Source organism: Dipteris shenzhenensis, chromosome 20, assembly GCF_047967505.1.
Source record: "Dipteris shenzhenensis isolate YYH24624 ecotype China chromosome 20, Dip_SZ_1.0, whole genome shotgun sequence".
Lineage (NCBI taxonomy): Eukaryota > Viridiplantae > Streptophyta > Polypodiopsida > Gleicheniales > Dipteridaceae > Dipteris > Dipteris shenzhenensis.
The window spans coordinates 36782880-36798884 of record NC_141615.1 but is presented as its reverse complement, the minus strand read 5'-3'; the positions used below and the strand labels follow the sequence as shown (position 1 = coordinate 36798884).

At 42.4% G+C, this 16005-nt stretch overlaps 2 protein-coding genes across 2 annotated transcripts; both read right to left on the bottom strand.

Annotated features, from left to right (window-relative positions):
* Positions 1–2267: 2267 nt before the first annotated feature.
* TAFII21 (TATA binding protein associated factor 21kDa subunit) lies at positions 2268–5670 on the bottom strand. Its single transcript, XM_087391736.1, has 2 exons — positions 5394–5670; positions 2268–2660 (listed from the first exon to the last, which is right to left on the bottom strand). Exons 1-2 carry the CDS (start codon positions 5652–5654, stop codon positions 2361–2363), a joined length of 561 nt encoding a protein of 186 aa, XP_087247862.1. The 5' UTR covers positions 5655–5670; the 3' UTR covers positions 2268–2360.
* A 5732-nt stretch (positions 5671–11402) lies between these two features.
* LOC147889602 (protein root UVB sensitive 6-like) lies at positions 11403–15732 on the bottom strand. Its single transcript, XM_087391775.1, has 13 exons — positions 15074–15732; positions 14817–14915; positions 14586–14696; positions 14424–14495; positions 14173–14283; positions 13893–14012; positions 13689–13790; positions 13514–13586; positions 13090–13173; positions 12935–12999; positions 12419–12520; positions 12091–12303; positions 11403–11983 (listed from the first exon to the last, which is right to left on the bottom strand). Exons 1-13 carry the CDS (start codon positions 15587–15589, stop codon positions 11915–11917), a joined length of 1737 nt encoding a protein of 578 aa, XP_087247901.1. The 5' UTR covers positions 15590–15732; the 3' UTR covers positions 11403–11914.
* Between the last annotated feature and the right edge of the window lie 273 nt (positions 15733–16005).

Genomic DNA, 16005 nt, shown 5'->3' with positions numbered 1-16005 from the left:
GAAAATGGATTTCTTGTATGATTACTAATCAAGGTAAGATTGATTGAAATAAGTCAACCGACTCACAAGTTGACTAGTCACAAAGAACCCTTGGAAAAACTTATAAAATGGGATAAGGGGGTGACACGTGTTACTAATTAAGAAAATGGATTTCTTGTATGATTACTAATCAAGGTAGGATTGATTGAAATAAGTCAACCGACTCACAAGTTGACTAGTCACAAAGAACCCTTGGAAAAACTTATAAAAGGGGATAAGGAGGTGACACGTGTTGAGCAGCGACAAGCGTTAAAAACCTTTGAAAGATAAACTTAGCCAAAACTTATATGAAAAAAAAAACCACCTTGTTATGTGATAACCATTGAAGAATCTAGATCAATTAAGGCGGGCTCACACCACCCGACTGCCCCCCACCCCCCCCGCCAAATCTCAGAGAACCATGCCTAAGCCATTGTGCAAGATCTCAGAGAGGTAGCGACCCCTAAGTAGAAGTCTCTAGTAGCCAAAGAGACTACCTGGAAACTCTACTAAGTAACAGATCTTCCTGAGGAGTAAATGGTGACAAACAAGAGGAAAGGAATTCTGTGACTATTCTACTTGATAAAGAGGATGTATAAAGTGTCTGGACAACTCAACGACTAGTGGCCAAGTCAATAGAATTGGTGTGGCTACTCTAGAATAATAAGTTGTAAATAGTTGCTCTTAAAAGAGCGTCGACGAACATGAGTCGAGAAGCATCAAATCTCCTTTAAGTCTGCTTAAGTCATTGGGCCACAACATAACAAAGTGCCTTTCAAAATTAACCTACAACAATAGTAGTTGAGCCACCTTTGGTATTACAGGAAAGGAAACAGCGATTCAAAATCCTTGATGTGATGGAAGATAAAGCCTTCAACCAAAGGAGGCTTTCGAGGAAAGGATGACAAAGAAACAATCTGCTTAAAGCTTAGGCATGGAATGTGCAGTTGCCACACATTATTCTTCATGTGTCTTGAAATTATAACCTTTGAGAGTTCGGAGGCAAAGGTCATGGGTATGCCAAAAGATACAAAACTCATGGTGATCCATGTAGTAGCGATGGGCAATATCAAACTCCCAATGATAGAACAATGTCAAATCTCTACGTCAATCATATGTCAATCTCAGAGATACAAGAGGGCTTAGCCTACAGCATGCAGTTGCATACAAGATACTTTCTTTTTTACCCTAGGATAGTTGTGAGATCAAAGAATGCTGTTAAGCCTTTGTTTGCATCAAAGCCCAACTCTCACTCTCAAGAATGGAACGTACCAAGAGATTTTTAGATGTTTCACCTTCTTAGTTGGAGTTCTAGTCAGATCCCGCTATGTGACATATGGCAGCCCTCATGAGGGTCACCTACATGTGATGCACTTGTCAGCCCATTTTTTTGTCTATAGAGAAACGAACTTTCTATTATGCTCATGAACATTGGTAGTCAACCCAGTGTGTTTTCAGAGAACTAAGCTCACTGCCTAGGGAATCTCTGAAATAGGGGGAGGATGGAGGTCTGTACATCCAACGAATACCTGGCCCTGTAAATACATATAAGACATTTGCAATGTGGTACATGCAATTAAAACATTTCTCAACATATACTTTCATAAGACTAGAATATATCCAATATATACCTTTGTAAGACTAGAATATATCCAATCGTACAAATTCAGTTTGTTGTTCTAAAGACTTTTTAGCTGTTGGGGCTTCTACATACGTAAGATATTTCGATATAGTTGAACCACTTGGACGAAAATTCAAAGAATTTGCATGTCCGCTAAGTGATAGAAAGATATACCTTTGTAAGACTAGAATATATCCAATCGTACAAAATTAAACTCTTTTATAGAACAAGCAAAAGAACAAAGGGAGTAAGTTTGTTAGCAACTTTAGACAAAGTTATGAGTAAATGAGAAATGATTAATATTAATAACATAGTAAGCAAAGCTATGCTTATGTTCTCATCAGTGCCCGAGCATAAGCTTGCAATCTGGGTTTCGAAAGATTCTGGAATCTACGTGCACTTAAACTATTTTTAAAATGTAATTCTCTAACTGCCCATCAGTGCACCCTGTTGTCAAAGTCTATTGTGTGACCATGTAAATGAAACCAACCCATCCAATTTTAGCTCGATGCTCTCATCACACAACCTTCGCCAAACACAGCAAGCACATGATTTACCTTCAAAACCGGTTGACTAAATCCGTTCATGCATTAGAGGACTCTAGTAGAACATCAACTGAATGCACGCATACAAAAAAACAATTTGACATATTTACTTCCTTTATCAATTTATCCGAAGCGGTCCTTTTACCTTCTTTACAACCATTCAATGTACAGAATGATTAACTCCTGGGCCTCTTACCAGCAAGGCTAAAAGTAACCTTCCGAGCAATGTCCTGCTCCATATTTTGTGAAGTTGAAAACTGCATCCCACTCTTTTCATTATTATTCACAGATGCCTGATTCTCCCCATCATCATCCACTTCCCTCTCTTCTACCTGAACAGCACTCCTTGTTGGTACTGCCAGCTGATAATTTGGTGCAATTAGAGTATCTTGCTCAGGAGGCAATGCCATACCTGGCGCAGTTATTGTTTTGGGCAACGGAATGCTATTCCTTATCCTGGCCAACTCCAAGAGAGTCTGACATCATGCCAACACAATACATACAAAATAAGAGCTTTTTCTCTCTTTGAGCCATTATATTGATATCAGTCAACTGCTACAGACACCAAACAAGATTAACTTACTGACATTTTCCACTTGTTATTTCTAAACAGAAAAGGTAGCAAAACAGCCAGCCTAACAATTGGGCTAGCCCCATTGACTGTCAACTGGCCCCGTCCATTGCCTACATATATATACATGTGTATGTGTGTGATAACGAGACAGATTTGTGCATGGTGGTAGAACATGCCCAGAATCATCATCTGAGAACACAACAAACATTGCCACATCAATCTCATGACAATCACACCCATAAACCTCTATCATGCATAGCAAGAACTGGCTACTATGACATCCCCACCAACATCATCAACGCCTAACAATGGGTGTAGACCGTAGTATCAGCATATGCTCCCACACATATATAACCTCTCTCTCTCTCTCTCGCACGCGCGCGCGCATTTATCGATACAAAGGTCTTTGTACTAAGTTTCTGTCAGCATGCCCGAGGCAAAGGACAGACTCAGCCGTGACAAAGGCTAGCAGGAAAGGAGAAGACTAATCAAAAAGTAGTTTATTTTCTCTTCATTCAAGCTACAACTGCTTGTGAAGACTATATAGTGCATTGTAGTCTCTCCTTTCTAAGTACAAAATGCTTAGAAAAGATAGCTGATAGAGCAACACCAATTAAGAATTTATCGCAATATCAGCAGGCAACAATATGGACAAAAATTTCAGAAGGTAAATTTAACATGTCTGCCTGCATGCAACTGCTGTGCTGCTGGGCTGCCCAGGCGGCCTATGCTGCCTGCATAGAACTCCTTGCTTGCAGGGCTCGATGGACAGCATGTTGGCTTTCCCATGGTTTTCTGTTAATTCTGGAATTCGTTGTCCTATGACAGCCCCTCAAGCAGCTTCTTATCTTTAAGCTGCTTCCCATGGTTGCTCTGTGGTTTGGCTGTCCGTGTCAGAAAAAGGGTAGAGCTCTGCCACGTCATCCATAAAAGGATGCATATGACAGCTTTCAGGTTTCTTACACAAAATTCCTAGCAGTACAAATCCACGAAGTGTTTGCAAAATAAAGCAGGTAACCCATCAGGGCTTGGAATCTTACCATTATGTCATCTGAGTCAGTGCCAACTATTTTTCAGCCACTGTCCACAGTGGTAGGTCACCAAAAAGGGAGGCCCTAGGTCACATCATTATGCAGAGACTTGCATCTAATCTACCATATTCCAGTCCTCTCCTAATGTAGCCTGCCTTCCATCGTTAGTCTTTCCATGGCACACTCCTGCAAGCTGAATCATTGAATGTATACAGAGGAAGTGACTTGAAACCACCCATCAAAAATCGTCCTTCGAGATCCCTATGGACGACTTTGGTCTTCATACCTCTCTTTACTACTATACGAAACACCTCCAGAACCCCTATGTATTAGGGATGTGTAAAGCCCCAGCAAAGAAAGTTTGAAACCAAGCTCATCAAAGCTTCACCTCTTGCAGGAAGACACGATGTTGCGCCATCTCCTTCATACGACTGCAAATTCCCCTCATATTCCAGAAGATCATTGGGCACATATATCTAGATGAATCCAGGAACATTCCCAAACTCATCCTCTAAAAGCACAACATAGTGCAGTTTCAATCTCACGATAGTCACTCATAAGATTGAAAACCATAAACTCCATCACGCATAGCAGGGACTAGCTACTATGACATCCCCACTGACATCATCAGCGCCCAACAGTGGGGGTAGACCATAGTATAAAAACATGCTCTCACACATACAAATCCACACACCCACACATACTTGAGCATCCATTTATACAAAGTCTTCATACTGAGTTTCTATCAGCACTCCAGAGGTGAAGGGCAGACTCAGCCATGACAAAGGCTAGCCCAAACTCATTCTTTAACAATAAGTGCAAGTTTTAACCTCACGACAGTCACCCACAACGTTGAAAACTATGAACTTCATCACGCATAGCAGGGTAATCTCTATACTTAAGCATCACACGTATACCACATCTTGAAGCAACTCAAGTTTATCCAGGTCTTTAGGCATGATTCCTAGCCCACCGATCTCAACTCCAACCCCGTCTGACGTGGCTCCATATGCTAGCTTGATTTACAATAGTTATCATGAAGACCATGCAGCACAACAAAACGGCTCTTCTTCCCCTTGTTCCTCTGGGACTTCGTTTCATCTTTGCCGCTCTGTGGCTTAGGAACATTGATATCCTTCTATAGTGGGTTCCAAGAGAACAAGATCCCGCTTGCTCCAATACGTCGACCACAGCAGCTCCAGACCATTCTGCATCCAACTTGCACACCCAGCTTCTTGCGTATCAGATTTCTCCAATTCTTGAGACAGCTGCTAGTCCACAACCGTTTCAAGGGGCTCCCTCAAATTACCACCTTCCTTGGCTTGGTTCATTAGTCTTGTCTTCCTGCCTTAGGAAGAGGAAAAATTTCAGCACAATGCAGCCCCTCTCCCACACATAGCTCCATTTCATTTTTAGGGGGGGTAATATGCACCGCCGTGACAGAAGGAAACCTCTAAGAAAACAGCAAACCCTAGGAAAGCTCTCTCCCTTCGCTACAGGCTTTCAGCGTACTCTTACTACAGATCGCACACCACGTTCTCTAGACTAACCACAAAAAACGAAGCACTATCAAGTACGATATACCAAGGGAATGTTTGACATACCTCGCGTGGAGGAGGCTGAGAGAAGGAGAAATTCACGCGCGACTGGATGGCGAGTTTGACGTCGTCGCAGTCAATGACAGGCTTGCCAGCATGCTCGGAGTAGACTTGGGCATCGCCGAGAACCTCAACGACATAGCGGTACCAGAAATCCAAGAACTGATGAACGACGCGGGGCTCGTGCTGTTTGACACCCATGGATTTCAAGATATTCTTGACGAGCTTGGCGTCTCTGGGCAAATCATCGTCCTCGTCCCCTGCCATTCTATTCTAGCGATCTCTTCTGTTTCTCAAGATGATGATCAGAAAGGTCTCTTCAATGTATCAGTTTATGTTGGCGCTTGGTGAAAGGTCTGGCATATAATGAGTAGGGAAAGGCCATGGGGAGGCCTTTCCCAGAGGGCAATCCCGCAGGATTCCGACGACCGACCGGTAGGCCGCGAGCGAAATCCGCTAGGATTTCGATCAGAAAGGCCGACACATGGCCCTTCTCAACCATCAATGGAAGTGGTCACCATGTGGTATTCTTTTAAGAGGGCTTGATCCACCAGTGGAGATTGCATCTCCACCAACCCATGACCTTGACGAGTGTTTAGTGGGTGGTGCCCAAGATCGTCTATGAATGCATTCAATGCACCATGGTCGGCTCTAGTCTGTAAACGATGGGGAACATCGCTATGGACATGTCCCTCATTAGACGAATCTTTCACGAACACAACTATGGCAACGTACCTCATTGGATGAATCTTTCACGAACACAACTATGCAAGAGTAGGTCCTCGGCAAATCTTTCCAGAACACAGCTATGGAAGTACACGTCATTGGGTGAAACTTTCCCCAATATATAGTTACGAGTTACAAATATTAGCCTATACTACTATTTTCAAGGCTTCAGTGGGTTTAAGTACACTTACACTTCATATTAAAAGTTTTCTATAAGCTAGAATGTGAAAAATCAAACCTGATAAATGGATGCAATGATCGTTGTTGATTGATTTGAATACTTAGAAAGCTAATTTTGGAGCTTTAAATGAGAAAGTTAGGTTAAATTTTGGGCGAATTTATCAAATTCAAAGCTATAAATGTCAGCTCAGGGACTCAAGAAGGCTCTAGATTCGCCATTTCGCTAATATTCGCACCTGTTTTTTTCCTTGTGGCATACATAAGAGGTATTGTGTGTTGGATGTTCAACGAGCTCGGATGTAGTTATGCCCATCCTAATACTTTAGGCTCGTAATTGATGCTAAGGGTAGCCACAGTGGAGAGTTTGGCTTCCTTGCAATGTTGTCAAACGTAGAAAGCTATGGAGGATGCTAATGTGGTGAATGGCTAGGTCCTCATCACCAAATGTGGTAAGAACTGGTTGCCATTTTTTCAACTTGATGGATGATTGTTCGACTTCAAAGATAGTATCAAGCTTCACCCCTTTTCGATCTCACTTGAGATTGTGTTATGATGCATGTGATTAGAATGTTTCTTGGTCAAGGGCTGGCAATTGGAAGTGGTATGATAACCTATTTTCACTTGCATATTTGGGTTGGTAAATTTGAGAAGAGCTAGGAGTATTCCTAACAAAATGGTAGCAATTAGGAGATAGAAATAAGGAGGACTTGAAGGGGTTTGAGCAAACTAAGGGAAACATTGGTTTGTGCAGACAAATAGCCTGTGATTGTCAAATGTGCTAAGCAGAATCAGCAAACTTATTTGCTCCATCGAATGAAGATCTATGAATTTAAGTCCCTAAGGGACACATGGATGATGTGATTGTTGTGCAGGGTTGATCAAATGTGAGGATGGGTGGAGTTAGAGTGCCACATTGGGGATAATGAGAATCACTTACACGACGAGGAGTATAGCAAGTGTTACAAAGTTATATGCTTAGTTTGTGATGCTAGTAGTTTGGAGGTCAAGGAGTGTGATAGCCAATGGAAGAATGGTCTAGTCAACCAAAGTGGTGGATACATGATTGAATGGGTTAAGAGCCATACTAGTTAAAGTAGGTCAAATCCGAGAAGCAAAACGATATGAAGTAGTGAAGGGACAGTGCGAGTAGCTTCTAAGAACTCGAGAGAAATAATTTTACAATCATTTTTTGTTAGGTCACATTACGGTGTTTTCTTTTTAAAGAGTGTTTTCCCAGAGTCCTTTTTCTCTTCTTTCAAATAGAATTATAGAGTCTACATACTACTTTAAGATTGAACCAAGGTTGACTTGTGTTACGTTAGCCATAATCGTGAAATCCCATGGATTGGTTATTGTGAAGCAAGAAACTAGAGGGCTCGACAATACTTGCATTAGTGACGCCTTGAGGGCTTGGGTTAAGGGTCACACCTAGACCTAGGTAATATTGAAAACGGAAGGAAAAGTGATAGTTGAAGAGGAAACTCATTAGGATACTCATGAGGGTACTATGGAAGTGGAGAATATTGATTACAGTGATTACGGAATTCCGTATTCAAAATTTATCAAACTAGAAAATCAAACGCTCAATATAGAAAAACAACTAGGGTCTATTAATGATACATTGAAGGCCCTAACTAAAGCCCATGTCCAAGTTATCCAATCAATTGATAATTCCTATGGCACAATCACCGACGACTGCCAATCAAATCGAGAGGTCCACCTCTTGACTTAGAGAGACCTCTAACATTCTTAAGGACTTAAAACTACCAATTTTCAATGGTGAAGAGAAAGAACGAGATAAGGATGTGATAAATATGTTCTTGCAAAAATGGCAAGACTTCCATCGACTCAAGAACACCCGTTCTAAAAAGCAAGTCATGGAAGTGAGTCTTTCTCTTGGAAATAAGGCTTATAAATGGTGGATGAGCTTCAAGGAAAATGATAGGATCCCTACGTATTGGGGGCTGAATTTGAATTTTGAACAGCTTTCTTTTTAAAAAGTTTACTCAAAATGAGCTAGAAACGGCTTGGGAAGCTTGGGACAATTGTAGCATGAATAAGAACACTTCAGTCCAGTACATAGCAAACTATAGGGAGGTAGTCCTTAAGTTAAGGAAATCGATGAATTCCAAAAGATAAGGAGCCTTCATGAGAGATCTGAAAGACACGTACAAGTTTGAGGTGAGAAGAAGTTCTCCCAAGACCTTTGAAGAAGCAATTAAACTTGCCCAAATATAAGATGACACTAATGAAACTTTAGAGCAAACTGATTTTGTTCCTAAGTTCAACAAATTTCCAGGCTTAAAAGGAAGAGGCACTTCAAGAAGGAGGCTTCTCAGGCACCACCTAAGAAACCTTAAATACAAAGATATCCTCTCCTGAAGAAAGAGGACAAGACCTTTAGCTAGCAAATCGTCAAGTACAACAAGCTTGCCAATTGAGTGACTAGCCATCGAGCTGAATCAACAACAAAGGACCAGTCTACTGAGGCAATTGTGAGAGCAATAGTTGAGAAGGAGGATGAAGATGTTCGCCCACATATGCTATCTAAGATTTTGTATTTTCAAGATAAGGACCGACTCTCTATAAGTGAAAATGTTATGGTGAGATGCCTTAGTTGGGCTATTAATACTTTGCAGCATATTCTAAATAACTGGCTTCTCAACCAAGTGATCCAATACAATACTCAAGCGAAGGAAGGGATAGAAGGGAGATTGATGCATTGCCCAAAAAGTTAGAGGTGCAAGGCTCCCAAATCACCCAAGCAAAAGCTATGAAGACCACGATCAATAGGGTTCATTTGGGTTCACATGGAAACTAAAACTTGATGTCTATACCAACCAAGCGTTAAAAGTGGAAAAGCAACTCTAGAAGAAACATATGTGGGTTGTGCATGGTATTTCTTAGACCTTATTGTCAAAATGTAGATGTAGAAACATTGGTGTCAACATAACAAAGAAAGTAGATTAAGAGAGTTAGAGAGTGAACTAGCAACATGATCTCAATACATGTTACCCCGACAACTGGCAACTCTCATCTCAAGGGACCCTAGTTGAGAGCTAGTAGTACTAGCAAACAAGGAGGATCCGCTTTGAGCTTCATTTGGTGAAAAGCCAAGTTGAAGGTACTTGCCGATAATTTACCGTGGTGGATGAAAACCACTTGCAAGCACATGATGCGCATCCTTGGAATGTGCCAAAGAAAATAACTTGAAGGATGTAGACACTAGAGAACCAATAGCCACATAATGAGGTACCTCGAGCCAAAAGAGTATCTTGAGGATCTTCCACAAGTTGTTCTGCTACAAATTCTACGAGAGCCCCCAAAGCTCGACCAGCCAGACACAAGATCAAGACATCAAGATTTTCTTGAGAGCTTAACGTTATACATGAAAGGAGCAGTGTCTCTTATTATCAATAATGTGTACAAGCCTCAAGAAAATGGTGTAGGCAATATCATAAGGCATCCATAGTGCATGACTCACTAGTAGGTCTATTCGATGGTCAAGTGGGTTATACTCTACTTTTTAGGTTTCTCTACTTGAATCATGAGAGCAACACCGATAGTTGGAGGGATGCCCATTGCAAGAACTTGTAGCCAAGAATGACCTGTTTTGTAGACAAGGTCATGGATGAACCGAACACGGCAACTAATCAAATCAAGTAGTTCATTTTTAGAGTCACGCAAGAAATCGAGGTAGATATACTAGTGACTAAGGCAAAGAATGAAGAGAGGTGCCCTATCTAGAGACCTACCTAGGGACCAATGAGCAAGAGGATAGATTTGCCCATTGGAGAAAAAGAACTTTAATCCTTTGCTTTCTAACCCAAGGTTCACTCAAAGACAAAAATGTCCCCCTACTCAACCTTTTTTCTAAATTGTAATATGCCCCAATAATTAGTTCCCCCCCTCCCGTGACACAAAAAATTACTCCAAGCTAAATGATATCCAACCAAAACTAATCCCCTCCCCCAAAAATTAATCCAAGCTAAATGGTATCCAACCAAAAATTAATCCTCTCCCTAAGTTACATCCCAAAATTAATCCCCTCAGCACCTCTCTCGTCCTCCTCGCTACCTCTCTAATTCTCAACGTACTCTTCCCAACCTCCCCTACCTCTAACCAAGGCGTATATACATAGTTGACAGTCGAGGGCTTGTAGAGCTTTCCTACCATCTCTCCTTGCCTACTGTTCCTACGCTTCCCACTCCCTCGCTTCCACCTCGCCTTCTCAACGAACCTACCCTTGCCCTATGCGCTTGCACCTCTCACCCCTGGTTTAACTCGCCTCTCAACCGCCTGCCTCACCCACCAATGCCTCAACCACTCGCCGCAACTGCTGTGTGCCAAGATGGCTGAATCAAGAGCCATACCGAATGAAGCGATAACTAAATAATATGTAGAACATGGGCAAGTAAGAGAGTTTGGTATAAGTGTGCATGTGGATATGGCAAGCTAATAATCTTGATGCCAGATGATAGACTTAAGGGGGATGCTAAGAGGGCGAAAAGTGGCTATAGATAGAACCTTGGTGCATAGACTTGAAGGCAAGCAATAGGATCAATCCGATACTGTAGATAATATATAGATGCCTTGCTTGCACTCTCAACGCTCCCCTCTCAGCACACAACAATCCTACATTATTAGGTTAGCTTAAGTCTTTGATTAGGTCTCCCTAATCAATATGACATTTTGAAATAGAGGTTTTTGCATGTAAATTTTACTCTCATTTTTTTAAAAAAATGGCTTAGGAATGCTGCCATAAAAGTACGAGAGTTTTCAACAGTTGGGAATTCATATGGTGCTCCACTTTCAATCTCAAGGTTACTTCTCCACTCAATTTTTTAAATCTTCCTTGGCCGGTATAGCCCACCTTTCCTTTTCGAAGAACATTCCACCTAGATCTTTCTTCGTCCCCAAGCATAGTGCTAATGCTTGCTCTTTTGTTCTACATATTTAGGCCAAAAAACAATTGCGATTGAAAAATATGAACTAAAACTATTGTAAAACGTACCACCATTTTATTTGTGATTGTAAAATGTGGCCTAAAATAAGCTTATAAATGCAACACGAATCAACAAATTTTAATCACTACAGGCTAATATACTATACTGGTTGAACTCTATATTCAGGTATGATAAAACAGCCATTTTACATCACTGCCTGTAGATGGCAGTGGCAGTAATGCCTCAACGCAGAACGTGTCGTGGAAGGCCAACTCAACCTTCATTGCCCCTTCTCCTCAACCTCTGAGGGCACCTCTTGCAGGATTGTAAGTCTTTAAGGTAATAAGCCTAGTAACACTCTAAAAACTGTTCCAGCAATTTGCTGGACCCTGAAAAGAATGCCCCGAAGGTATATGTAGCTCTGATGTTTGTTAGATTACAGTCTCAGCTTCTTTGCTTCCCGAAGTTCCCTGAAATGGGCTGACTGGAATTTTGATATCCTATTCAATGCCATCAACCACAATCAGAGCACTACCTTGACCTACTTCCACTCTGGGCCATCAACTTTAATCCAGATTTTAGGCCAGTTCGTGATCCTTTACCCGAAGAGATACAAGATTCAGTCCAACATAGCTTGGCATCCTTATCACAAGAGATTATCTAGCTCGATCCCATTTAACTCTCTTTCCAAGAATATAGTCGGGCATTGCCAGGATTCAACAGTGATTCAGCCATGATCCAGCCCTGATAACAGATTTAAAAATCCGCATTAAACATCACCACACATTGCAAAACTACCTCAACTGACACAAACACAACCCCTTGAAGGAGATGAAGGAAATTTGTTGCACCTGACATTTTGCCTGATACTTAAATGCCTCAAAAAGTCCCGACACATGGTAGCAACTCTCTCTGATTGCAGCTTCAATACCCATGTCAGACCTGTAGGCCTGCTTATCTTCAGTGAGACTGGATGCACTTCTGGAATTTACTGAGACAGACGCACTCTTAAAGTTCTCAATTTCCGATGGATGTCTCTGTAAAAGGTTTATGAGCACCTGTGCCTGGACAAGGCAGAAGACGAGATGCATTTAATTGAGCTATCACAACCATGGCTTGTATCATTACTAAAGCACCCTATACATAGAAGCCACTCGCTCATGATAAAGAGATACTTACATGAAAGGCAGCCCTGAGCACATCATCTGAACTGGCTTTTTCTTTCAAAACCACATATGCTTGCCTCTTTGTTGAATTATAGGTGACTAGGTAGTTTTCTTTCTGAAATAAAAGAGAGTGTTACTGCTAGGAACCAGAGAGGACAAAAAGAAAAACTAGCTTGAAAATGCTTTAGCAAATGCAATTGTATCAACAAGTACTACACCAGACAAGCATGATCCAAGAGGCAAACTAAACTTTAAATCCTTAGAGTCCCTAAACCCTAAATCCTTAACCAAGGGAAAACATGACTCCAAAATGGAAGAACCACAAGCAGAGCTTACACTATCCACTACACCAGCACCATAGTCTTGCAAGTTTCCCACCCAACACCAACTCATGTGCTACATTAGATCAACTCATGCTCTACATCTAGCAGAGCAATCTGCTAAAACAGGAAACAACATGCCTTAAAGGCGGAATAGAGAATGGATTGTCATTCACTGCTAAAAACAGTGCCATATCACACAAACCAACCTGGAATAAGGGTAGAAGTTCGAGGAACTTATGTGGACTTTGAAAAGCTTCGTTAACACGTGCCCCTGCAATGTCATCAAGAAATAGCCCGTTGGTGAACACGGACATTCAAGAGCATTATGGTTACAATAATATGACACAACTGCTAACTTTACCAAGAATGAATGGTTTGCCTTTAATCCACGGAGCATTGAATATAATTTCCTTCTGATTTCCTTCTACCAATGCTGGAACTCGCCCTGTATGCAATTTTCCCAACATAAAGATTGTGAAGAGGAAAGGCATGTGTATCAACTATGGAAAATGAATATGCTACGTATGTTCTAGAGCATTTCAGTAACCTAGACCTGACTTTTAGCACACACAAGCTTCCTTTATTAGCCAATTCATTGGTGTATCTTAGAACAGTCTCATGATCTTACAAACTATCAAAGTCTTCAGATTATCACATTATCCTTCAGAGATTTAAGAAGTGTTGGAATCATTCAGTGACCATACAAAGCTCCCAGATCTAAGTTGATTACAATCATTGCATCTTAAACCCATTTCCCCCCTCCTAGGGCAATTAGCTTATCACACCTGTCTTAAGAAAGGATTGCACAGCAATCCCAAACCTTGCTCTGTTCAACGTTGGAAGAAGTACTGATTTGACCTGCAGCATTTAGAAGCATGCACAGCTTGTGTTACAAGCCATCGAAACAAAGGACCACCATATAAAAAGGCCAGTCTCCCAAGACGAGCAATAATAACTCACCTCTCTATACGAACAGCACAGGTAACCACAGGACAGTACCATAAATGTGGCCATCAACGAGGGATTTCGTTTTGAAATGGCTATGCCCAGACCTGTTCCCAGCTGGTTACCAATATCATGAGGATCAATATAGAGAACTCCAAACTGTATGTCTCTTGCTTCTTGATATAGGCTGAGAAAGAGATCAACAAGATATCACTGTACCAGGTCTGCAATATTGCTGATGCATTCTCCTTTGGCTGTCACATCCCCTATGTTTTCTCCCCGCGCAAAAGCCTTATAGATGGGTGCACGTGTTGAAGTTGATGTTACTGCAGCAACATTCTGTGCAACACAAGACACAGACTAGTTAGCGATGCAAAGCTGCAAGAAGTCACAAAGCAGATGACCTTGTCATTGGACGAAAGCTGCTAGAATGTTGATAATGTTGAATGAAAAAGCTTGAGTAACACAAGCGAAAAATGGGCATAAAATGTCAGCAAACCTTTGCTACATTAGCCGCACATGCCAAGGGCAAGAAAAGCTGGGGTGCAGCTACAGTAGCAAGCTCTACAGCAGCTCCAAGCTCCATCAACAGATCACCCATGAATCGCAGCTGCTCAAAAATAACAATAGAGATTTAGCCTTCCACCAATTGAAAGTTATTAGGATGACCATGTATGAAGAAGACACATCGCAAAGGAAATCTCTGCTGATACGCTACTGTGGGCCATCTAAAAATGGATAGACACAAACCTGTTTCATGTCACAATCAAACTTCTTTCCATGCCGAGCAAAAAGCATTTTTCCAACCCGTCCTGCCCCATCCTGTTAAAGTCCAAATTAGTAGCAAAATGGGCAAGTTTATATCAATCTATGGCACTCAAAAAGTGTGCCCCGGACCATTCTCCCTTGTACCTTTATGACCCAATTGACTGCCACAGCAGTAGAGGCTGATCCTCCAGAAACCCCCACAGCATGCAGTAAAGATCTTGTAGTGAAGACACTCATTGCACCACCGAAAAAATACTGCATTCAGGAAGGATGCCAAAAGCACAGTATTGTCTTTAGAGGTACTGTGACTCCCGATGACAATTATACATCAAGCTCCAAGAGTTGCAATTACACGCTAGAGTCCAATGAAACTACCTTCAACGCCCGCCACTTCATGTAGGGTGCGTAAGAGGGAGACACAGTGTCTGGGTATCCGTCAGGCACTACGCAAGACCTTATGAAGGCCACCAGTTCCTGTACCGAGCTGGGTTAGGGCTGGAAAATATAGAAATGACCTGCTCAGTTCAAATGGCGATCCATGCAAGAGATGAATGTCCACAAACAGACAGCCAACAGACTCAAGCCATACACAAAGCGTCCCGGAAAGATGAGCCTGGGCCAAGTGAACGTACAGAAAACGGATTCTGGTTCGATCTCGTGTCGATGACCTGGAAAGCGCTGGCTGCTTTGTTTGTTAACTGCCGCTTCGCCATGTACTTCCATTGAGCGCCTGTTGATGCAGTTTCAACGCAGATAACCTGGCCGTCTGGGATGCTGGAAGTCCGCTCCTCCGATAAATATTGTTCCGCACTTTTCTCTGACACTTTGTCTTGGAGTCTGCTCTTGGCAGCGATCGCAAGACGTTCGGGAGAGAAGGCACTCTTTTCTAAATTGTGGGCTTGATGTGGAGGAACGTTGGCTGCCGTGTGGGGTTGAGCACCAACAGCCATAGCTTCTTTTACTAATCTGTGCACTTCTTTTCGAGATCGTTTCTGCGCGACGGAGACAGGGATGGCAACCACATGATCAATCGGGGGGGACGAGGTTGAAGGGGGGCTCATGGAGACGCTGATCTTCTCATCATCTATGGAGGCGAATCGACGCTGGTGTAGGGAAGGGAGACCCCTCAAGGGGACGGGGCCTGGCATTGCTGCAGCAAGATTTGCGAAACCTAAGAAAGCTGCATTGCAAGGTATCCAAATTGGGCGGGGAGATTGGCTGGGGAGAGCATAAAGCTGGGACCTTGGAAGGCGTCTCTGAAAAATCTGAGAAGAAGGGCAGGGCGGAGATGGAAGGAGAAGGAGCAGGGCAAGGAGGCTGGGATGGGGTTGATTTTATGTGGGGGATCTAACAGAATTCTCCGCAAGGGGAGAGTGCAACCGATGGCTAGGAGCGAGCGAAGGCTGCATGCAGACAAGCTACGACAAGGGAGAGGTGGAGAGGAAGCATTGCGATTGTCGAAGAGGGGGCCAAAGGAAAGCGCCAATTGGAGTTGTTTCTGTGGGCTCGCAAGAGCTCTGTGAGGGCAGAGATTCAAACAAGCAAAAAGGAGCAAAGAGTCCAA